The sequence below is a fragment of the Bubalus bubalis genome, chromosome 11 (genome assembly GCF_019923935.1).
Source record: "Bubalus bubalis isolate 160015118507 breed Murrah chromosome 11, NDDB_SH_1, whole genome shotgun sequence".
NCBI classification, from domain to species: domain Eukaryota; kingdom Metazoa; phylum Chordata; class Mammalia; order Artiodactyla; family Bovidae; genus Bubalus; species Bubalus bubalis.
The window spans coordinates 656,224-681,831 of record NC_059167.1 but is presented as its reverse complement, the minus strand read 5'-3'; the positions used below and the strand labels follow the sequence as shown (position 1 = coordinate 681,831).

At 40.7% G+C, this 25,608-nt stretch overlaps 1 protein-coding gene and 1 long non-coding RNA gene across 6 annotated transcripts in view; one reads left to right on the top strand and one right to left on the bottom strand.

The window, feature by feature from the left end:
* The window catches only part of RPS6KA5 (ribosomal protein S6 kinase A5), a 195,892-nt gene that overhangs the window by 116,939 nt on the left and 53,345 nt on the right, over positions 1–25,608 (bottom strand). For all 5 annotated transcript variants that reach the window (XM_044924608.2, XM_025295082.3, XM_025295079.3 and 2 more), the window contains exon 2: positions 15,804–15,875. In XM_044924608.2, the coding sequence (XP_044780543.2) occupies positions 15,804–15,875 (72 nt within the window). The remainder of the gene's footprint in view (positions 1–15,803; positions 15,876–25,608) is intronic.
* On the top strand, positions 11,953–17,017 carry LOC102399543. The gene is made up of 4 exons (XR_003112204.2): positions 11,953–12,087; positions 13,104–13,251; positions 14,174–14,307; positions 16,854–17,017. It is a non-coding gene; the product is annotated as an uncharacterized LOC102399543 (long non-coding RNA).

Sequence of the window (25,608 nt, the reverse complement as noted above, 5' to 3'; positions counted from 1 at the left end):
ACCATCTCATCTAAGCAAAACGTCCTTACTCGCTAAGCCAATCTAAAAGCAAACGATGTTAAGAGTTTGTACCACTAGGAGGTTCCCTTGAGGTGCACTGTGCATTTGGAAATAACTCTTCTTTGATTTTTTTTTTGTATTCCTTTAAACAATGTCAAATTTCACTTCAAATGACAGTGAGATAGCATCGGATGCTAATGTAGGTGGGAAAATAATATAAAATCATCCTTAATGCCCGTTACACACTGCATGGTCAAATAATAAGCAGTCATCCTCCTTGCCGTGTGATGATAACCACAAGTTTTCCAATGCGTTAAAGACACATCCTGCCATTAGCATTATTTTTAATCTGTCAGGAAACTGTCAGGGGAAAAAAGTATGCTGATGCTCGCAAGTCTTCAGCTTTTACTTCTATAACTGCCATGATTAACTAAAGCTATGGTACTTCTATCACATGATATGCCAATAGATGCTTACGGCAATAAAATTCAAGAAGTGCCTTACAATGTTTCAAACAACAAATATTTCAGGCAAACAAGATCTTATTTTTGAGTAGACTGCTTAAGAAAAAAAAGAGTTGCCTCCAAACAGCCCTGCTTTCTGAAGCGGCCATAAGGTTGCTGATCACATTGCAAAGGAGGAAGAAAACATTCACTGCTGGAGGGACCTTGAAGAAGCCACCTGTCCTGACTGAGCGGGTCTGCAGGTTAGTGCCGAGGAAGGAGGGAAGGAGTCCTCCCGCGGAAGAGTGCCATCCGGTCCAGAACCACCTACGGGTCTTCCAGTGTTTTAAGAGGGGCCCCTGCAACTGAACCTGGCGGTAATATCACTTCCTTTTAGTCTCCAGTGAGATGAATGGCTGCCCTGTGGTGAAGCCGACTCCTGGCTTTGCTCGCTGTGTGCTGATGGTGGTAAAGCCTATTTTGAAAGCATCTTTTGGAAAATGTAAAAAGCAACCAATGGCGAAAACTCTTCTGGCCAAAAAAGGTAAACAATAGCACTTGCTGCTCAGATGGAGCCCCTAAAACAGATGCTTGGCAACACAGCTGGGATCTGCAGCCTGGGTCAAGAGACAAAGCTTCAGGCTTCAGCATAACTCTAATCTCTGCATCAACATGAAATGGCTTCAGATGTACTGCCAGCAATCTTCACAGAAGCCTGTGCAGTGCTCTGATCTTATCAGTTTCTCCAGAGAAAGGGCCTTTCCAAGATACTCTGTCAACCATGTCAGCACAAGAAGACATGGAGTTCACTGGTTTTCCAGAGATCAAGTCTAGCAGCGCTTGATGAGATGACGTTGAAGTTCTACATATTAGACCGAGGGAAAGCAAACTCTAAAAGGCCTTCTCTGGCGGCTCAGTCGGTACGTGGGAGAGCCAGGTTCGATCCCTGGGCTGGGAAGATCCCCTGGAGAATGGCTGCCCACTCCAGCATTCTTGCCTGGAGAATCCCAGGGACAGAAGAGCCTAGCGGGCTACAGTTCACAGGGTTTGCAAGGGTCTCATGACTGAGTGACCACACTAACTAACTACATTCAAAAAACAAATGACAACTAGGAATGGGAATTCCCTGGTGGTCTAATGGTTAGGACTTTGAGATTTCACTGCCGAGGCCCTGGGTTCAGTCTCAAGCTGCATGGTCAAAAAAAAAAAAAAAAACAATGACAAGGATTAATTCCTGTCTTTGCTTGACAGATACCTATGACCATATGAATGAGGTATATCTTTCATTTTAAGGCTCGACAGACATTGCTGTGTGCTCCCATACCGACAGGTTATAGTAGCTGTTTCCAAGGAGAAGACTGGATCAAGACAACCACATAAGCTTTTTCCAAGCTGCAGGAGGAATTCCATAGGTTGGGGGCAAACTACAGATATATTATGAAAGTCATTTCTGCTCAAACTGAAATATGGATTCAGCATCCTATTCTACCAGACATAGACAGTACAATGTTGCAAACCTTGTTGACAATGGTCTCAATGGCTTGATGATAAAAGAAATCACGTAAGATGAGCTAAGCACAGTGTCCAGGGGAAACGTCTAGTTCCTCAGACTAGGTTTCAGTCTGCTTTTCCACGGGTGTGACTCTGACTCCATCGGCACAGTGGTCGTGATGAACCAGGCTTCTGGCGTGCGTCATGACCAACAGAAGTTAAAGCAGACTGATGGTTTTAGAGCAAGATGACATGCATGCTGTCACATCGAAAGCTGCTGCACAAATTCAACTACTTTTTCAAGCTAAACAAAAGCAGCTTTCTTGCTGAAATTTATCTTGAGCACAATTAAACAGATCTCTTCACTTTATTTGTAAAATCTGAATTCATTAAAATTTTTCAGGAAGTACTGGCATTAAAATCTGATCAATTTGTTAAAAAAAAACAAACATTTTTATGGTCCGTCTATGGATGCAATCAGTTTACAATGCCGTATGATTAAATGCAAGGAGAATCTGTCTATGTTTACACGCATTGTTCTAGAGAAAACAGTTAAGAACTAGATGGCCTCTGGATTAACTCCTTCAGTCACGTGCTCACCCAGAACACACTGTTCCCACTGGGATCTGAATGCTTACACTCAGTGAGATCACTGTTTTCTGCCACTCAAACTTTCATTAATGCTGCTTTAAACCCTATACATTGTACACTCTGGCTTACCAGTCATGCCACACTTTGGGTTTATTCCAATCTTGTAACTTCTGTACTGGAACTATCTCTTTAATACACACACACACACACACACACACACACACACACACACACACACACACACATATTGCAGAAGCGCTCCTGGTGACTGCCACTTAAACAGCTCCCAACACTAGCGGCACTCGCCTCTCCACCCGTAAGACAGCGCGGCAGCCCGATGCCCTCAGCCAGCTCTCCCGCGCCGCTGTCTCCCCTGCTGCTCTGCTTCCCGAGAGCCACTGACAGGCACTGCCTTGCTGGCGTGTGCCTGCGGTGCATGCTGTTCTTACATAATTTAATTACATATTACGTAAGCCACAGAAATGTAAATGTGAAAGAAAAGAGAAAAAATGAGGTTAAAAGCTTTAAAAGAACTAGAAAAAGCAAGACACTTGGGGGAAAAAAACAAAAGGAACTGTCACAAAAGTAGGCATGGGTGAAACAACCATAAAAGGCTCAGGGAAAAAGCTTTGTATCCAGATTACTTCAAATGTATCTGGTTCTCACTTTAAAGAACTGGAAATCTGATTTTAGATGATGCGTTACAAGTGTGGTTTATGCAAACCATTGTTTGAGAACTTACTTTCAAAGATTCTTGTGCCTACACGCAAAATGAATATGTATTTATATGTTTTAAGTGAAAAGTAGTATGTTCAAAGTACATATTTATATATCCTTTTAAAATGATCTTCCACTTGAACAAGCTTTTTCTGATGAACCGCAAGTACCAATGATGTAATCGCAGAGAGACGCCACTAACTCGGCGGTCACAGTCAGTGTTCCTGGAGTTCACCCCGCTCTCCCCTTCCAGAACACTGGAATCTTGTTAAACAGTGACTTAACCATCAACCATACTAACTCCTCCTCTAAGTCTGCATTCATCCTCATCTAGTAAACATACCTTTTGTGTTGTCATCTAAATTGCTGATTAAAAAAATAACCCTTCTGGCTCAAAACACTTGATTTCCCACGACTCCTAAGATAATGAGAATCCTTAATGTAGCCTAAACTACCTGCCTCTCCCTGCCTCTCTCCACTTCTCACCATCATTTACTCACTCCTTCAGACATAACAGCCTCTCCTGACTTCCCAGACTAACACAGCTCCTCTAATTTTATACTCTCCTAACACTCTGTCACAGAAATGGTCAGAAACAGGAGTTTTCATTTATTTGTGTGATTGCCTCACTGTGTGGCTTTCACTGGACTGCATATTCCACAAATCCATGGACTATGTCTGGTTTTACTCACTTTGTATCATTAGCAAATTCTGGAGCTGGTACATTGGAGAAACTCAATGTTGAATGTGTGAAAAACAAAAATAGAGAACAAACAAAGCAAAACCTCTGTAGCATACAGCCAAATACCCTTCTCCGTTGACAATCCTGACTTACAGGTGAAGACGTCTTTAGGGAGAGAAACTAACAATGACAACCCAGCGCAGAGTGAGAGCGCACCAAGCCTTTCCCCTTCAGAGGGGACAGTGGGCTTTCATGCAGAAATCACTCTTAGGAAGTAAAGCAGTGTTAGTCACTCAGTCAAATCTGACTCTTTGCAACCCTGCACACTGTAGCCTGCCAGGCTCCTCCATGGAATTCTCCAGGCAAGAATATTGGGAGTGGGTTGCCGTGCCCCCCTCTAGGGAATCTTCCTGACTCAGGGATAGAACCTGGGTCTCCTCAATTGCAGGCAGATTGTTTACCATCTGTGGCTCAGCTGGTAAAGAATCCACCTGTGATGCAGGAAACCTGGGTTCAATCCCTGGGTGGAGACGATCCCCTGGAGAAGGGAAAGGCTACCCACTCCAGTATTCTGGCCTGGAGAATCCCGTGGCTGAATAGTCCATGGGGTCGCAAAGAGCTGGACACAACTGAGCGACTTTCACTTCACTTTCACTTTCTTTACCATCTGAGCCACCAGGGAAATCCCCAATCCTTCTAATGTGGGATTACATATGACGCCTGACAACATTCCCTAGGGACACTAGCTCAGGAAACTTAGCTGCCACCACTGTGGAAAAGGAAAGTATCTTAACTTGGTGTCGTCTCTCTCTGGCCACTGCTTTGTAACCTGCCTCAACTACGTAAGAACTGATTACAATGTCTGGCCACATCCCTTCCTCATATATGATTTAACTTGAGAAAAGATTTCTACCTTTCCACATGTGACATGTCCCAGACACTGACAATCAATCCACCTGCCTTCCCCACTCCAGTCTCTCTAGATCAGTTTTTTTCAACTGTGGGCTATGACCTGTTAGTGGACAAAAATACCAATTTATTGGGTTCAATGGGCATTTTGGAATGAAAGTACTAAAAAAAGAACTGAATATACTAAAAAGTGTTTCATGAACATGTGGAGGTATCAGTTCAGTTGCTCAGTTGTGTCTGACTTTTTGCAACCCCATGGACTGCAGCACACCAGGCCTCCCTGTCCATCACCAACTCCTGGAGTTTACTCAAACTCAGGTCCATCGAGTCGGTGATGCCATCCAACCATCTCACCCTCTGTCGTCCCCTTCTCCTCCTGCCTTCAATCTTCCCCAGCCATCAGGGTCTTTTCCAGTGAGTCAGTTTTTCGCATCAGGTGGCCAAAGTATTAAGAGCTTCAGCCTCAGCATCAGTCCCTCCAATAAATATTCAGGACTGATTTCCTTTAGGATGGACTGGTTGGATCTCCTTGCAGTCCAGGGACTCTCAAGAGCCTTCTCCAACACCAAAGTTCAAAAGCATCAATTCTTTGGTGCTCAGCTTTCTTTATAGTCCAACTCTCACATCCATACATGACTACTGGAAAAACCAAAGCTTTGACTAGACAGACCTTTGTCAGTAAAGTAATGTCTCTGCTTTTTAATATGCTGTCTAGGTTGGTCATAGCTTTTCTTTCAAGGAGCAAGCGTCTTAATTTTAAGGCTGCAGTCACCATCTGCAGTGATTTTGGAGCCCCAAGAAAATAAAGTCTCTCACGGTTTCCATTGTTTCCCCAACTATTTGCCATGAAGTGATGGGACCGGATGCCATGATCTTAGTTTTCTGAACGTTGAGCTTTAAGCCAACTTTTTCACTCTCCTCTTTCACTTTCATCAGGAGGCTCTTTAGTTCTTCTTCACTAAGGTATGAAATTGCTAGGATAAAAGGCAAAATTTCAGGTCTATGGGACAAATCCCTAAAATATGAGTTTATAGAACCTGACAAATTAGGAACATTATTTGGCTTTGCAGGGAAACCTTTCCAGAAACCCCAACAAATAATGCTGTTTCCTCTTAAATATAGAAATCCAGTCCTAGTTCACATCAGGCTTCACAAGTTTGTGTGTCTGTCTCTCCCCACCATTGCCATCTCTCTATTTTTCTATCTTTATCTCCATTTTAGAATACTCACACACACACACACTCATTCTTACACACACTCACACGTGCATAGTAAGCAACACCTGACATGGACCACGGTGCTATAGAATATGTCATTCCAGGATGACAAAAGTGTTCAGAACTTTTGTTTGCTTCCCTGGTAGCTCAGACAGTAAAGTGTCTGCCTACAATGCGGGAGACCTGGGTTCGATCCCTGGGTCAAGAAGATTCCCTGGAGAAGGGAAAGGCTACCCACTCCAGTATTCATGCCTGGAAAATCCCATGGACTGAGGAGCCTGGTGGGCTACAGTCCATGGGGTCGCAAAGAGTTGGACACGACTGAGCGACTTCACTTCACTTCACTTTCTGCCATAAGGGTGGTGTCATCTGCATATCTGAGGTTACTGTGTTAGGTATACATGTGTAGGTACACGTGAATGTAAAAAGTCTAAGCACATGAGAGAAAAAAAAGAGGGCAGTACAGAACAATGGTTAAGAACATAAGACTCTGATGCCTGACTGCCCAGCTTTGATTCCTAGATATGCTGTTCAATAACTGTGTGAAAGAAAGTGAAAGTTTATTCACTAAGTCATGTCTGACTCTTTGCTACCCCTGGTCTATAGCCTGCCAGGCTCCTCTGTCCATGGAATTTTCCAGGAAAGAATACTGGAGTGCGTAGTCATGCCCTTCTCCAGGGGATCTTCCCAATCCAGGGAGTGAACCCAGGTCTCCTGCACTGCAGACAGATTCTTTACCGTCTGAGCCACCAGGGAAGTACAAACTGTGTATCCCCGGGCACAAGAGGTAACACAATTGTGCCTCGATCTCGTCATTAGGGACAGTAACAGTTCTTACATCATATGGTCTGGAGATTTCAGAAATTAAAGAAATTAACGTAAGGATTCAAAGGAAGGCCTGGCAGATAACAAATGCTGCACAAACGTTAGTGGGAGAAGCGTGTGTGTCTGTACATACTGTTTCTGTTTCATACATACATACATACATAAACACACATACTGAATTGCCGTACAAAAACATACCTATTTTGTCCTATGCATAATAGTCCAAAAAGCTTGAAAGCTACAGCTCTACACGAACTTATATGCTTTTCCTCTAGGAAAAAAAATACAAATTATGTAGGCCAAAGAATTTTCCCTTTCTATCTATCTCTTAGTAACCTCAGGGTTAAATTTAAGACATAATTACAATGACTATCTCAGCCCAGATTTCTACATCATCTATTTCACTTTCCTGTTATCTGACTTTTGCTCTATTTTCATCTTTTTTTTTAAGTTCCTTATTTTTTTATTCTACCTTTGAAAATGCCCTTAAATCTGTATTTGAAAATTGGTACATTTTAAGATACATTTAAAATAAAATTCACTTAATTTTACATATTTATCAAACAGAAGCACAGATTCTAAATTCCTTTATAGAACAGATACCTTATTTGCACACTAAATTTCAAATCTTAAAAAACTACATAACTATATAAAACTTAAAACTTAATATTGCAACTATAAAACTTAGTATTTCAACATAATTTTAAAATAGAAACAGGGAATTTGAGCCATTAAATTCAATCATTTTTAAAGTTAGTGACTCTTGCCAGGATTTTTAAAATAAAAACAAAATGTCTAAGACTAATAAAGATAGACTGATTAAAACAGATTCTTCTTCTAACATACAAAGAGCTATAAACCCAAAACATGCCTGCATACATAAACAGATGCTAAAGGCACACATGAGACATGGTAAAAGCACATGAAATCATAGGCAGTAATTTTTTATGCAAGAGACTGAGATAGGCTATTTGTTTTAGGTATAAACCTGTATATCCTCTCTAGAAGACAAACAACACCGACGACCTGGAAGACAATAAAAGCACCAGCATTCTACATATAATCCAATTAATTTTTTAAACTAACCAGGGTCAAATGTGACTCATTTAGTTAATTATTTTAAATGGTCAAAAACGGTTGCTCAGCTGAAATCAAGACCACAAAACCAATGCATTTTCTCATGGATGGTGTTAGCTTCTTAAAAAAAAAAGATTTAATATGTGAGAAAGTTGACAGTAAAAAATAGTTTCAGGAATGACTATCTATGGATTCCATTTATGCATACTGGATTAGCTTGAATAATTAAAGACTGAGTGCATGATATCTGGTAGATCAGCACTTTTTAATTTCAGAGAAAGCACTCAACACCACGGGCACTAATCCTGCTAATAACTGCATGTGAGCATGTGGCGCGGCCATCTCCTGAAAATCTCCTACAGATGACCCGTGTAAACCACATGGCATTTCTTATCCCTTGTCCCAAATGACTTGAAAACCAAAGATCCATCAGGAAAGGAGAAAAAGCTGCAAAGGAAGCCATGTTCCACTGTGAGACGTAGACTAGAATTGATTACCCATGGAATGTGGTTACCAAAGAATCCACTAAAAGGAAAATACAGGAAATCACAACAAATGAGCTGTTTGGGTTTAAAATGCTTGCCTCCTCTCTCTTGCTCCAAAACTTCCCAGGTTCAGGCTGAACCCAGACCCGAGCCTCGGCCACACGCTGCTGAGGCTCCTCCTCTGCCCCTACCGCCCGCTTACTCTTCTCTGAGCATTCCTGCAGGAAGTCAATGCACTCCATTCTAGCTAACGTGACCTAGGACAGCATCAGTAATGAGTCAGACTAGATTTACACTAGGGAGATGATGTCAACCAACATCCTTAAGTGGAATCATCTTTTGATTTTAGAATAAAACATCACAAATATTTAACCTCTAAGATTTCCTTAAGCACTGCAGGCTTACATTGAAACATAAGGAACAGTGGGCACACACAGATGCAAAACTATAAACTTTTTTAAATGACAATTTTGACAATTTAACGAATACAGGCTTTTAAAAACATTATTTTGATAAAATACTTTCCAAACACCTAAAGGGAATTAAATGACAAACGATGACTAAGTCATTATTTTTGAAACAGTCTGTACATGACTCAATCAGGTATTTTTCCCTTGCATCATATGGCCAAAAAGTAGCTGTGTCTTCAAGCTGCCTGGTGCAATTCCTAGCACCATCTAGTGGCAACTTATCCAGAAGAAAAAGAAATGTAGTCTTATTTAATAAATGAGATGTGTTTCTGAAAAGTCTGCAATAAAAAAATATAAATACCTATATATTTTACAAGGCTATCCTGTTAGGGATGGCTTTCATGGAGTCTGGGTTTTGTTTTGTTGTTTTAGTTGCTAAGTCATGTCCAATTCTTTTGCAACACCATGGACTGTAGCCCGCCAGGCTCCTCTGTCCATGGGATTTCCCAGGCAAGAGCACTGGAATGGGTTGCCATTTCCTTCTTCCCAGGAAGAAGATCCCAGGGGATCTTCCCCACCCAGGGATCGCCACGTCTTTACTGGGAAGCAGATCCTTTACCACCGAGCCACCTGGGAAGCCCAGAGTCTGACACCAAAGAGCAAAGAACTCTCAGCGTGAACATCCGAGGACGGCACTGAAGGCTGCGTAAACGGCGCAAGGCCGTCCCTCCTCTGGACGGCACTGACGGCTGCGTAAACGGCGCAAAGCCGTCCCTCCTCTGGACGGCACTGACGGCTGCGTAAACGGCGCAAAGCCCTCTCTCCACTGGATGGCTCCCGCAGGACAGCCTGTAGGACCTGCCGATTACATGGCCACCCCGACCCTCACCTCCAGAAAAGAAAGAGTAAAAGAAAAAAGCAACCTTCTTACAAGGGCACCAGGGACTGAGGAAGACAGAAATGGTTGCTGCTCATATTACTGGAGGCAAGGCATTTTGAATCTCTATACTCAATCAGCACTCATTTGAAGATCTTATAAACCCAGAAACAAACATTAAATGAAGATCACATTATTCAACTTGCAAGTCTGTGTGTAATATATCTTTTTTAAAAAATGCTCACCAGGGAGGCTCAAGAGGGACGGGATATATGTATACATATAGCTGATTCACTCTGATGTACAGCAGAAACTGACAACATTATAAAGCAATTACGTGCCAATTTAAAAAATGCTCACTACTCTTTTCCCAGCACCCAAAACAGTATCTGCTCCTTAACAAATGCATGTGAATGAATGAACCCCCAGAGCAATGGGAATGAAGTGAAAGGTTTTGAATATAAAAGTGACATGATCAAACTTACATTTAGGAATGAAGACTCTGGCTGTAGTCAGAGAAAGACTAGGAAGGCACAGCCTGAAACTTCAAGATCTTTTGGTGGTTACGTGTCCCTATTTATTGCTGGACATATTTTGGGTTTCACAATAAATTATTTGTTAAGAGATAACAATCACTTAGGTATCAAGCTAAAAATCTGAGACACTGATAATGCACTATACTAGCTCTTTTAAAATCTAGGCTTCTTTACCTTTCAGATACATATATAGTTTATATAGCATTTACTATGTATCAGGCAATCTAGATGTTTTATTACTCATTTTATGCATATTTTAATGCATATTTTGGGGCTTCCCAGGTAGTGCAGTGGCAAAGACTCTGCCTGCCAATCCAGGAGACGAAAGAGACTCAGGTTCGATCCCTGGGTCAGGAAGATCCCATGGAGTACGAAATAGCAACCACTCCAGTATTCTTGCCCGGAAAATTCCTTGGACAGAGGAGCCTGGTTGGCTACAGTTGATAGGGTCGCAAAGAGTCGGACATGACTGAGCAACTGAACACACATGCATATTTTAACATAAGACTGTTAACCTAACATACAGAAGGTTGTTCAGAACCTAGAACGTTTGAAAAGTTAAAGAAGAAAACAAAGAAACACAATCTTCATTTGGCATGTTATTTTTAAGGAGACACAAGAAACATGGGTTCAATCCCTGGGTTGAGAAGATCCCCTGGAGTGGGAAATGGCACTCTATTTCAGTATTCTTGCTGGAAAATTCTATGAGCAGAGGAGCCTGGAGGGCTATAGTCCATGGGGCTCAAAGAGTCGGACACGACTTAAGCAAGTAAGTACATGTACCCCCAATACACAAATCAACTCTTTAGAAATGCTAATAAAATTTCAACTACCAATAACATTTATGAAATATTTGTTGTTAGATTTTTAGTATTAGAAATATAACTTTAGTTGGAATTACTCCCAGATATGCTAACAAAGTGACTGCAAGAAAGAACTAATAATCTGTCCTTACGAAGAAGTCCTAAATAATTGTTTTTCTAATTTAGGGTACAGCTTTACAGTAGAATCCCCTGTTGAATAAATAATCATAACTGGCAGTTATCTAGCAATTGGCGATTCATATCGATTGTCTCACTGATGTTGTAACGACATTGTGGTATCGGTACCATTAACTTTGGCCGATAGGGACCTAGGCTCACAGAGTTCATGTGATTTACCCAAGGAACGTAAGTGGGCAACGGTCAGGTCAAGATTCAAACCTGAGTCTTCCAAGTTATTGTTGATAGCCAAGTACCTCACAACTATGAATGCACCACAATTAGAAATCGACTCAAATGCACCCTTTATAGTTACATGACAAAATTTATCCTTTTTTGCTATAATGACAAAAAAAATCTCTGAAATACAGATCAACCATGATGAATAAAGAAAATTCAAAAAGAATACATGCTCCACTTCATTAAACACCAGAATGACTAACAATGCTCAGTGGTCCATTTAAAGACTTTCTTCTATACTTGGGTGGAGCAGAATGGTCAAAAGGAAGGCAGCAGGAAAGGTAAAAAGAAAAACTAGAACCACTACTCCCACAAGCAGTCCAAAATTTCATCATGAAACAAAGATACTTCCTGAATCTGGAAGCACCAATCTCCAGACGACACACAGGAACTGCGGAATTATTAGACTATTGCGAAACTCTACAGTTACCAACTGTGGGGAGGGAGCAGGGCAACAGGGTTGGAAACACATACAAAGACGACCTTAAGAGTCCACAATCCAGAAGAAAAACAGAAGCTGCGAACAAAATGCAGAGAACTGCTCAGGACCATGTTCCCTACCAAGGACTTCGAGGGCCACAGTTCAGAGAAGGAAGCTACTGCGCAGGTGGGAAAAGTATGACGGTGGGGAAGGAGATAACGCGGGGCCTCAGGGATGGGAGAGACACAGAACTGTAGGGGAGTAAAAACCAACCAGACTTGTAAGTAGGTGGAATATCGGGGTAACTGGAGAAAAAGACAAGGGAAAACAGAGCTAAGCCTGAAAGCAAGAAAAGAATTTGGACGTGAATAATTAACTAGAAAAAAAGGCACTAAAAGTTCTGAAACAGAAGAATAGCACAATAATGTTGAATTTTAATGAGGCTGCATATTATTTATAACAGGATATGTATAAAATGCATAAAATGGGAGAGAGAACTTGCAGAAAGTCCAGTTTAAAATAAAAAATCTTATCAACAATCCATGTTTAAGGTAATACAAGTCAGGGCAAAAGGTAAATCCAAGGGTCATGTTCAAAGAAAAATTACAGGATTTTTGTGAGAAATAAGAAATAAAAAAGTCAAAATAGAGAAGGATCAAGTATTATTTGCAAGTTTCTAGCTTAGGAAACTGATCAGGAGATTAGCAATAGATCAAAAGAAATAAGAAAGCTGAAAACAGAAATCAATACTCTAAATAAAAGTTTGGTTTTTTTTGTTTTTTTTTTCCCCCATAAATATCACATGTATTTAAATATGAGATCAAAAAGTAACTCTTTCATTTTCCAATATTCCATGAAGTCTTCAAGATACTGAATGAATAGAATTTTTTCTGGTTCAAAGTACATAAAAATTAAATCATCAGAAGAGTTCTCAGTTCCACTTCCAAAGAAAGCCTGACAGGACACATTAAAAGCATCTGAGGAGGCTTTTCTATTATCCTAAGTAGTTCTGGGGAAAATTTATCTTAAAAAGGTAATGAAACTGAAAGATCAGTGGTAAAATTTTTGAATAAAAATTGAGATTTTATTATAATCATAATAAAAGTTTCCACCTACGCCATTTAGTCATCAAAACTGTGATTTTAAATACAGAAATACCTACAACGACACTTAGCAGTGATTCCATCTTCTCCCAAGAGCAGGATACCGTCAGCTGACAAAAGGGAAGCCCAGTAACAGGAAGAAGCATCAAGTGCAAGCGCAAGTAAAGCAGGACACTGAGCTCCTTTCTCACCTTTGCAGAATCATCTTAAAGACCTGTCTATGGTCAAGTTGCTCCAAAAAACTGAGGTAAATAATGAGACAAAGTGCTAAATATGTTGAAAGAAAATCCATCCAAAGTTTGTTTTAAAATCTGGCCTTCATACTCTGTGTGTTTTTGGAATCAAGGTAATGCTAGCCTTATACAATGAGTTGGAAGAAATAATTCCATTGTTTCTGTTCTCTGAATTTGTGAAAGGTCAGCATTATCTGTGCCTTGAGTGTTTGGCAGAACTCACTTTAGAAACCACCAGGTGACTCCCTGATGGTCCAGTGGCTAAGGATCTGCCAGCCTGTGCTGGAGACAGGGGTCCACTCCTGGTCTGGGAAGATTCCCACGTGCCACAGAGCAACCTGGCCTGTGCACCCCACCACTAAGCCTCAGCACCAGAGCCTGCGCTCGGCAACAGGAGGCCAATGGCCTGCATCCGAGAGGAGCCCACCTGCTGCAACTGGAGAGAGCAGTGAAGACCCACAGCAGCCACACAGAAGTGAACAAATATAAAAACTGTACCAAGTGTTTTCCCAGCACGAGGATTTTTACTCACTGACCAGTTTCTTCAAGGATTAAAGGACTATTCAGGCTTTCTATTCTTTTTTCAATCAATTTGGTGTTTTACACATTTCAAGATTCATGTGCATGTAAAAATTGGAGAAACACTACCTCAGACCACTAAATTCCTATCACTTCCCAAATTATGTGCCATTTTTGTTCAATATTTCAGTTTTCTGGTTGTTAACCCTACAAATTAAGACATTTTGACCATGGTTTTACGCAGTCAACACTGTTTAGATCTTTATTCACCAACAGTTTTTGCATCTCGGAATCTCTCCTGAGATCACTTTCCTTCTCCCTAAAATTGTATCTTTTAGTGAGGATGCCTTGGTGGAAAACACACTCAGCTTTCTTAAGTCTGAAAATGTCTATTTTGCCCTTACTTCTGTAAAACAGCTTTGCTGGGAACCCAGTTCTAAATTGACAGTTATTCCTCTGGGGACTGTTTGGACACTCGTCCACACGGCTACGGTGCTCACGTGGTTGCTGCTGAAAAGTCATTTGTTCATCCAGTCGCTGTTTCTCCAAAAGTAAGTCTTCCCTCCCCGGCAGTCTTTAGGGTGTTTCTCTGTCTCTGGCGTTCATCAGTTTCTCTCATGTATCTATGTAAGAATTCCTTTATAGTAATACTTGTCTGAGATTTTCTGCTTCCTAAATTTACAAATTCACATACTTAATCAATCCTAGAAAATGCTCAGCTATCGTCTCTTTGGATATTTACCTCTGCCCACTCTATTTGCTCCTTCTGGGATTCTGATTAGATAAATTTACATGCTGACAAGACTAGCCATGTAATTAGCAGGTTCAGTGCAAAATGAAAATGTGGGATGCCTTGTTCACAGATTATTTAGAATTTCAGAAGGGTGAAAGTAGAGCATGAAATCAAACACGAGGCTCTTCTAGTGTAGGGACCTCTGCACCTGCACAGGTCACATGCCCGAGAGGCCCTGACTTCAGATGAGCAAGGACAGTGATAGTAAAAGTCCTGAAGGCAGAAGGAGAAATCAGAAAACCAAGAAACATCTCCCACCCAGGGACAGCCACTCTCTCATCATTTTGATGCACGGATCAGAAATTTTTCTGTATATTTACATGTAGATATTCAGTCACACAATTTTTATATTATGGAAATGGTATATTATACGTTCTCTTCTATAGTCTTTTTTCAAATTTACTATATTATGGAGAGCTTTAAAAACTTTAGTAAATACAGATCACTTCTATCCTATTGTACAGATAATAGAACATACAGGTACATGGTCATTTAAGCAAATTCATATTGTTAGGTTTCTGAAGAGTCTTGAGTTTTTCATTTTTAAAAGTGATGAGCATGGGCTATCAATAAAGTTGAGTGTGGACTGAATGAATCAATCAGTATAAACCACACTTCACAGAGTACTTGGCAAGTAACAAACTCTCCATAAATGTTAGTGGTTTTATAAAATATTATGTCTTGTGTAAAAACTGAATTCATCTACACTCCCAACAGCAGGGTAAGAGAGATTTTTTTTTTTTTCTTGATCCTTACCAATTCTTTTAAATTTTGCCTTTTGTATTTCTTCTCTTTTTCAATTTAGTTTCTACTATAAAGTGAATCAGGCATACGTATACACACATCCCCTCTTCTTTGGAGTCCCTTCCCCTTTAGCTCACCATGGAGCACTGCGTAGGTTCCCTCAGCTACACGGTAGGCTCTCAGGAGTTACCTGCTTTACACACAGTGCCAATGGTATACACTTGCCCATCCCAATGCATCTCACCACGCCCTCTTTCCCCCTTTGGCGTCCATACGTTTTTTTCTCTACATCTGAGTCTCTATTTCTTTTTGCAAATAAGGTCATCCATACCGTGTATTTCTTCTAGGAATGCTCTGTTGACATTCTCTGACAGTTCTCCTAACGGATTCCTTATTGTTTTAAAATTTTAATGATTTCTGTGTTGGGGATGTCAATCCTTTGTCATAGGGGTATCAAGTGCTTTTTTTTTTTTTTTTCTCTTAAAAAAAAGAATTAACTTAAAGACTTACCTCCAGTTCCTAAGACCTTCAGGAGCTCAAAATTTTCAATCCCCACCTTCTCTGCATGTCCTGTTAAATTAGCTAAAAAAAGAAAGAGAAAAAATAAACAATTAAGGGGATGAGTAACAGGAGACAGTCCACGGGGCTTCTGATGTACCGCAGTGTTTCATTTCTTGGAACGTTAAATAAGCATTCACTTGATCACTATTTGTTAAACAGCACAGCTATGCTTCATGTGATTTTCTGTATCTCATATATTACAACTTTTTTTTAGAATTTTGTTACTATATATCATTTGTATCGAAGGTTAACCATAAAGTGCTATATGACTTTCTACTGACCGAATAAACTGAAAATGAACACAAATTGTAGTATGTAGATATGCAAAAAGAAAACTGGACAGATTCAGAAGATGCATTCATTTATTCAACATTTACCGTCTGCAAAAGCCCCTCCAAGGCTCCAGGCTGTGCTCCACGCCCACTTCTGCCCCAAACGCACAGGCAGCCTACAGCAGCGCCTGACCCGCTGGGCCCCAGCTCCCTTGCCCCTGATGTGCAAGCGCTGATCTCAGTGAAGCCTAAGACCTCTGCCAGTCCAAAACTCTAGAACTATGCTGAAAAACAAAAACTCTTCAAAAACACATTCTGGAATAAACAAAATGAGGATACCTTATAATGAGTATCTTCCAGCGTACCCCACTGAATTCTGGTCCCACTCTACGAGAAGTTAAGAAGTGTGATGTTGGGGGAAGGTGGGGAGAAGTGCTCAGGCTGAATGAATCTGGAAATAGTCAGCTTAAAGTTTCACAAGTTTCTTTAATGCCAAACCTCACAGATACTACACCATGAAAATATGCATGTGGATCTTCAAGACTGAGATACTTACATCTGTCAAATTTATTGGACCACAAGTTACTTTTTATGGTAATACCTATCCATACTGTGTGAACCAGCAGATTAGAAAGACATGATTAAGAAAGGCTTAGTTCAAATCCTAGTTCTACCGCTTAAAAGCTCTGTAATCTTAAACAAATTACTTAACTTTTCTGTGTTTCAGATCCCTCTAGTGTAAAATGGGGAATAATAAAAAATGCCTGCCCTCAAAGCATATTGGTGCCTGCAATTTACGTTCAAACGTATTTTTAAAAAGATGGATTGATGGGAGAATACAGGTATGGACAGATACGTGATAAAGAAGGGCTTCCCAGTGGCTCAGTGACAGAGAATTCACCTGCAATGCAGGAGACGCAGGTTTGATTCCTGGGTCAGGAAGATCCCCTGGTGGAGGGCATGGCAACCCACTCCACTGTTCTTGCCTGGGGAATCCCATGGACCGAGAAGCCTCGTGGGATACAGTCCATGGGGTCGCAAAGAACCAGATGTGACTGAGCACGCACACGTGTGATGAAGAAGGTACAACAAAACGCTGACTGCAGAATCTAGATAGTGAGTAAAAGGGTGCTCAACATACAATTCTGTCAAATTCTCTGCATTATATTTGAAAATGTTCATAATAAAATGGCAAATGATAAAAGCAGGGCCTTGTGATGATTCTGTGAGCTTAATTCACACAGTATTCGCTGTGTTCAACTAAGACTATTAGTGTTTGTAAATAAACTTATGCTTTGGACTACTGGACTTCCCTGGTGGCTCAGCTGATAAAGAATTCGCCTGCAATGCAGAAGACCTGGGTTCAATCCCTGGGTTGGGAAGATCCCCTGGAGAAGGGAAAGGCTACCCACTCCAGTATTCTGGCCTGGAGAATCCATGGACTATAGTCCATGGGGTCACAAAGAGTTGGACATGACTGAACAACTTTCACTTTTGTGACTATAATTTTTTTTTTAATTAGACTAAGAACTTTTACTAGAATTAAAAGTTTCAGAGGGAAAAGCAATTTCAGCATCTTTCCAAAGGTTAACAAAATGCATTAACTTAAAAAAAATATTTTAAATTGTGGTCACAATTAACCACAGAACAAAGTTTACCATCTTAACCATTTTTAAGCATACAACACAGTACTATTGTATTACCTCTAGGTACACGGTTGACAACAGAGCTCTAGAATTTTTTCACTGTGCAAAACAAATTTCATTGAACAATGACTCTTCTCCCTCTCTTCCAAACTTCCAGAAACCGCCATCCCATTTTCGGTTCCTAAGAGTTTGACTATTAACGCATACTTTCATAGTGAGAACAAATCAGTGTACATGGTCCATGCCTCAAGTTCGCACTGGCTTCAGTATAAATCTAAAATGAATACCCAAAATACAGGTAGTATCTTAAAATCAATACAAAAAAATAGCATACCCTCCTGTAGTATGTCACACAGACTATAGAAAAAGCAAGCTCACAGGAAACCATCACTTCTGAAATAATGAGTTGGCTCTAAATGAACAATAAAAGTTCTGTTATTTATTGCTGTAACTGAATGTTGCTGCTGCTGCTAAGTCACTTCAATCGTGACCGACTCTGTGCGACCCCATAGACGGCAGCCCACCAGGATCCCCAGTCCCTGGGATTCTCCAGGCAAGAACACTGGAGTGGGTTGCCACTTCCTTCTCCAATGCATGAAAGTGAAAAGTGAAAGCGAAGTCGCTCAGTCGTGTCTGACTCTTCGCAACCCCATGGACTGCAGCCCACCAGGCTCCTCCGTCCATGGGATTTTCCAGGCAAGAGTACTGGAGTGGAGTGCCATTGCCTTCTTGTTAAGTTCTGTTATTTTACTAAAAAAATTTTGAAGTTGAAGACATTATTAAAGAGTCACATGTTAAAAGTTACTACTCCTGATTCTATTAGACATCATCTTTTATTTACAAGGAGAAGTGTAATGGCCCAGCTTTCTGAAAGCACTGTCCATATGTTAGGGGAAGCACACCGACTGAAACCCCCAACCTGGCCAGGCACCAAAGTAACCATTTGCATGAGTTGTTTTACTACAGGAGGTCCTGGTAAGGAACATGGAACTAATAAGCCACCACCAACTGGAAGCGTTCGGGAAAGGTCAAAAGGCGACACCACATGTCCGACCACCTCCCAGAATCCTTCTCCCTGGCCTCCATCTTGGCTGAACAAGGCGTGTACCACCAGGAAGGACTCGGAGTCAGAATGATTGGCTAAAGACCGCGCGGAAACTAACCCCATCACCATAAAACCTGCAAGCCATGTGGCAGAGCGGTCCTCCTGGGCCCCCTCACCCTGCTGCTCTCCGCCTGGGTGCCCCTTTCCCAATAAAATTTCTTGCACGGTCAGCACATGTGTCTCCTCAGACAATTCATTTTCAAGTGTTAGACAAGAGCCTAGTTTCGGGCCCTGGAAGGGGTCCCCGTTCCTGCAAAACATATACTATTTCTCCCATATCTATATTTGCAGCTGGACTAAGGGCGATAAGGAACTATCTTCTGATACACAGTCACTTCAGCCTTTTTTCACTAACCACAGAATTTTTCTCATAGGAAACCAGAAGAGGTCATAGATTAATTACACTTGGTTCTACAAAGCATACCATCCAGGAAACCCTGATCTCTCACAGAGATGGTTCAGATAAGCTGTGAAGGCCTGTTTTCACGCGTAATCTACTCACTCTATTCTTTGGTTCCTGACACTTTGCCTGCAAAGAGGGCTCAAGGCTTCGCCAATCTCCAATCCTGGGGGAAAAGGAACTGACAGAGCTCAAGATGAACGAACAGCACAGATGCCTCTGTACCTGGGGAGGAGTGATCACTGTGGTAAAGCTTCCCCACGAGGCGGAGGTCAGCTCTGCTTGCTTCAAGGTGTGTTCTCTTCAGAATCTCCTCTCTGGGCTTTAGTTGCTGACAAGTTTATTTACTCTTTGTGCGCCTGGTGAGCTAAGGTGGAACCTGGGAGAGGGTCTTCCCTCCCTCATACCTCAAGCCCCAGGACCTAGAAAAACCCAACAATGCTGGGCTTGAAAAGCATTTAGCCCTAGGCTTATAATAACACTTTATCCACCTTAAGCTTCTCTGGGAATTTATCTTTCCTGGCCTTTCCTTAATTACGAATGCTCAGATTCCAGTGAACAAGCTTAGAGGTAGTACCTGCTTTAGAGACGAGTCCCCGTGGCCCAGGGGAGCTCACCCAGGTCAAGGATTCACTGTAATGACCAGAGATGAAGCTCATCAAAACGCTTTACTCTGTCCCGTCTTAACCTCCACGGGGGCCCAAGCAGATGCAACTGCAACAGGGTTTTTACCCAGCGTTCACAGCTCACACTAGGGCGCATGCTTGGTGTACGTTCATTCTGTGGCTTTGGACAAAGGCATCCACCATGTAGTGTGTAGTGTCCTTCAGAGCAGTTACTGCCCTAAACATCCTCTGTGCAGGTTTCTGTGTAGACACCAGACTTCAACTCCTGTGGGTAAACATATCAAGGAGCACAACTGCTGGGTCATGCTGTAAGCCTACCTTCAAGTTTTCTTTTTTTTTAATTCATCTGAATTTGTTACAACTTTTAAAGCAGAATGTGACTTGAGCATCACATTTCCTTTCACAATACTTGCCCTGAGTTACTTTTTCAAGGGCTTTACAACATGCCTGGACACGCTTATCATTCTGCTACTCTAAACACTGTTCTTTGAAAAACAAGTCCTATGTACAGACAACCCTGGTGGTAGAGATGGTAAAGAATCTGCCTGCAGTGCAGGAGACCTGGATTCAATCTCTGGGTCGGGAAGATCCCCTGGAGAAGAGAATGGCAACCCACCCCAATATTCTTGCCTGGAGAATCCCGTGGGCAGAGGAGCCTGGCAGACTACACCCCACAGGGTCACAAAGAGTCAGACACGACTGAGTGACTAACACTTTCACTTTGATGTATGGACAGGGACTCCCATCAAGGTGGTTCAGTTTAACACACTTCATTTCCAGAGGCCTGGCACATGCAGTCAGTAAGTACAGGGGATGAAAGGTTTAAAGAGTAGATCGCAGAAGATGAAAAGCTGCTTTAATGAGTGTTTCTTTTGAACACCAAGGTATACGCTTCAGAACACTTTAGTGGCAAAAGACTTGTTTTACTAAAGAATCTGTTTATAGCTAAACACTTCAGACCATGAAGCTAATATAGGCGGCATATGCCTTATAACAAATGCAGGTGCCTCCGTGTGTTAAAATGAGCCAACGTGAAACTAGAAAAGAACAAGCAGCTCCATCAGCAATGCCACAGTCACCCAAGAAACACCACGCTCGGCAGGAGACGGCACGCCCACAGGGAAGAAGTACATTTCGTATTAAAAGTAATTACCAAACCGTTTTCCAAAGCTGCTGTATCAGCTCTGCATGTACACCAACAGCAAATGAGAGTTCTTGTTGCTTTACATCTTCACTAACATTTGGTTTTCCTGGTGTTCTGAGATTTGGTCACTGTGATTGTGCAATGGCTGTCTCACTGTTGTTTTAATTGGCATTTCCTTGATGACACATGATGACATGTAACTTTTCATATGCTTATTTGCCATGGGTGTATTTTCATCAGTGAGATGTCTGTCAACGTTACTGGCCCATTGTTAAAAATCAGGTTGTTTATTTTCTTACTGTTGAGTTGTGAGAGGTTTCTGTATATTTCAGATAAGTCACTTATCAGATAATATCTTTTCTATATATTTTCCTCCCGTATGTGACTTGTCTTCTCAATCTCTTGACACTGTCTTTTGCAGAGCAAAATTTTTGAATTTTAAAAATTTTAATAAAGTCCAGCTTGTCAATTCTTGCTCTCACAGATCATGCCTTTGGAGTCGCACCTTAAAAGCCATTACCACACCCAAGGCCATCTAGGCTGTCTGTTATTTTCTAGGACTAAAAAGTTTTGTTTTACATTTAGGTCTATAATACACTTGAAGTTAATTTTTGTGAAGGATGTAAGGTATCTCACCAGATTCAATTTTCACATTGGATGTCCAGCTGTTCCAGCATCATCTGTTGCCAGGACTATCACTGCCCCACCGTACTGTCTTTACTCCACTGTCAAAGATCACTTGACTGTATCTATATAGGTCTATTTCTGGGCTCTCCAGCCTGTTCCATTGCTGTATCTGCTTATTCCATCCTCAATAACACACTGTCTTGCTTACTGTAAGCTTGACAGTAAGTCTTAAAAGTAGTGTGCCTGTCAGTCTCTTGACTGTCCTTCTCTTTTAATATTGTGTTGGCTATTCTGGGTCTTTTGCCTAACCACGGAAACTTTAGAATCAGTTTGCTGATCTACACAAAATAATGTATACTTGGATTTTGATAGCAACTGCACTGAATCTGAATGGAGAAGGCGATAGCACCCCACTCCAGTACTCTTGCCTGGAAAATCCCATGGAGGGAGGAGCCTGGTGGGCTGCAGTCCATGGGGTCGTGAAGAGTCAGACACAACTGAGCGACTTCACTTTCACTTTTCACTTTCATGAACTGGAGAAGGAAATGGCAACACACTCCAGTGTTCTTGCCTGGAGAATCCCAGGGACGGCGGAGCCTGGTGTGCTGCTGTCTATGGGGTTGCACAGAGTCGGACACGGCTGAAGTGACTTAGCAGCTTAGCAGCAGCACTGAATCTATAGACCAAGTTGGGAAGAACTGATATCTCAACAATATTGAGTCTTACTATCCATGAACATAGACTATCTCTCCATTTATTTAGTTCTTCTTTGGTATCCTTCAACAGTTTTGTAGTTTTCCTCACATAGATCTCATACATGTTTTGTTAGATTTATACCTAAGTGTTTCATTTTGGGGTGTGTGTGTGCAAATTTAAATGGCATTGTTTTAAATTTCAAATCCGACATGTTTATTGCTGGTAGGAAGCAGATGACTGTTGTATATTAATCCTGCGTCCTAAAACTGTAATAAAACTGCAACTGCTTATTAGTTTCGAGAGGGTTTTTTTGTTGCTGTTAACACTGACATTTTTCAAATTTTCCACATTCTTAACATGCTTTTAATTTGCATTTTCTTCATGACATGTTGAATATCTTTTCATGGATATACTGGTCATTTGTATTTTTTGTGTTTGTGAATTGTCCAAATCTTTTGCCCATTTTTTGTAGCACTATTTGTCCAACTGTTGAGTTGTTAAGAGCTCTTTACATATTTTAAGTAAAAGTGTTTTGCCAGACACACATTTTCCAAAGGTATTCTCCATTCTATAGTTTGGCTTTTTATTTAACTGTGTCTTTTTAAGAGCGAATTTTAAAACTTTTGATTAAGTTGTAAATTTTTTCTTTTATAGTCTATGCTTTCTGGATTCTAAAACATCTCTGCCTACTCAATGTCACAAAGATGTTCTTTAAAATGTTCTTCTGGAAATTTAATAGTTTTAGCTCTTACATTTAAGTCTATGATCCAATTTGAGTTAACTTTTTTGTCTAATGTGAGGTAAAGTTCAAGATTCGTTTTTTCTCATACAGATATCTAGTTGTTCTGGTACCATTTAAAAAAAAACAAACTTTTTTTTTTACTGTTGATTTATGTTGGTTCACTTGTCAAAACTCAGTTTGCCCTTTAAGTGTGGGTTTATCTCAGCGCTCTGTTCTGCCCGATGCTCCACGTGCAGGCTTGCGCTAGTAGCTCGCTGCCTCGGTCACCCTAAGACTTGAACCAGGCAATACAAACCCTCCAGTCTAGACAATGTTCAAGACTGTCCTGTGTTTTCTTATAAATTTTAGAATTAGGTTTTCAATTTCTACCCCAAAAAGCCTGCTAGGATTTTAACTAGAGTGTTTAATCTATAACACTTATTTTCATCTAAACTACTGGGTTAACAGTTTAATCTACTCACAATCTAATACACTTACTGATAGGGTTGGGTTTGGGTCTATCACTTTATTATTAATTTTTAACTTGTCACTTCTGTTGTATGGTTCCATTTTTCTATTTTCCTGACTTTTGAAAAAATTATTGAATGTTTTTTAGAATTTCAATGTTCACACTCACATTTTAGCTTTACTTCTCTGCATTATTTGTGTAGTTATTGCTCTAAGGAGTACATATCTCTAACTCTTCACATTTCTCTGACAATTGAAAACAGTGCCATTTCACATGAAATACAAAAACTTTTCAACATCCTTCCTGGTATAGCCATTACATATTATATAGGATTTATAATATCTTCCATGTATGTTATAAACTTCACAATGTTATGAGTTTTGCTTATATAATTTATAAAGAAATAAAGAATAATAAAAAATAAAGAATAACTTCTGTACTTCTCCAGATACTTATAGTTTCTGATGACGTTTCTTTTTCAAGGATTCAAAATTCTATCTGGTACCATGTTTCTTCAGCCTTGAAGAACATCCTTTGACATTTCTTGTAGGGCCAGTGATGAATTTTCTGAGTTTTACTTTATCTGAAAGAGACATTCTTTTACCTTGATTTAAATTTTTATTGAGACATAATTAACATACCATAAATTCACCCTTTTAAAGAATACAATTCAGTGGCTTTTAGTGCGTTCATACGGCTGTGCCATCATCACCACCAGACTCATCTTCATTCTTGATGGGTATTTTCCTTTGTTAGAGAATACTGCATTGCAGGCTTTTTTCCCTTTGCTTCCAGCACTTTAAACATGTCCTTCTGCTCTTCTGGTTTATAAAGTAAAAGTTAGTCATTACATGGATTATTGCTTCTCTGTCTGAAACATGTGACTTTTCTCTTACTGCTTTCAACACTGCTTTTTATCTTTGGCTTTCAACAGTTTTGCCATGATGTGTCCTTTTTTATGTTATTTTAATTTTTATTGGAACATAGTTAATTTGCAATGCTATGCTACTTTCTGCTGTACCCAAAAGTGAATCAAATACACAAATACATATATCTACTCTTTTCTACCTCCTGAGAAATCTGTATGCAGGTCAAGAAACAACAGTTAGAAGTGGACATGGAACAACGGACTGGTTCCAAATTGGGAAAGGAGTACATCAAGACTGTATATTGTCACCCTGCTTATGTAACTTATATGCAGAGTACATCATGAGAAACTTCCAGCTGGGCTGGAAGAAGCACAAGCTGGAATCAAGACTGCTGGGAGAAATATCAATAACCTCAGATATACAGATGACGCCACCTTATGACAGAAAGCAAAGAAGAACTAAAGAGCCTCCTGATGAAAGTGAAAGAAGAGAGTGAAAAAGTTGGCTTAAATCACAACATAAAAACTAAGATCATGGCATCCGGTCCCATCACTTCTTGGCAAACAGATGGGGAAACAATGGAAACAGTGAGAGACTTTATTTTTTTGTGCTCCAAAATCACTGCAGATGGTGACTGCAGCCATGAAATTAAAAGATGCTTGCTCCTTGGAAGAAAAGCTAGGACAAACCTAGACAGCATATTCAAAAGCAGGAACATTACTTTGCCAACAAAGGTCCATCTAGTCAAAGCTATGGTTTTTCCAGTAGTCATGTATGGATGTGAGAGCCAGACTGTAAAGAAAGCTGAGAGCCGAAGAATTGATGCTTTTGAACTGTGGTGTTGGAAAAGACTCAAGAGAGTCCCTTGGACTGCAAGAAGATCAAACCAGTCCATCCTACAGGAAATTAGTCCTGAATATTCATTAGAAGGACTGACACTGAAGCTCCAATACTTTGTCCACCTGATGCGAAGAACTGACTCACTGGAAAAGACCCTGATGCTGGGAGAGACTGAAGGTGGGAAAAGAAGGGGATGACAGAGGATGAGATGGTTGGATGGCATCACCGATGCGATGGACATGAGATTGACCAAGGTCCGGGAGTTGGTGATGGACAGGGAAGCCTGGCATGCTGCAGTCCATGGGGTCACAAAGAGTCGGACATGACTGAGCAACTGAA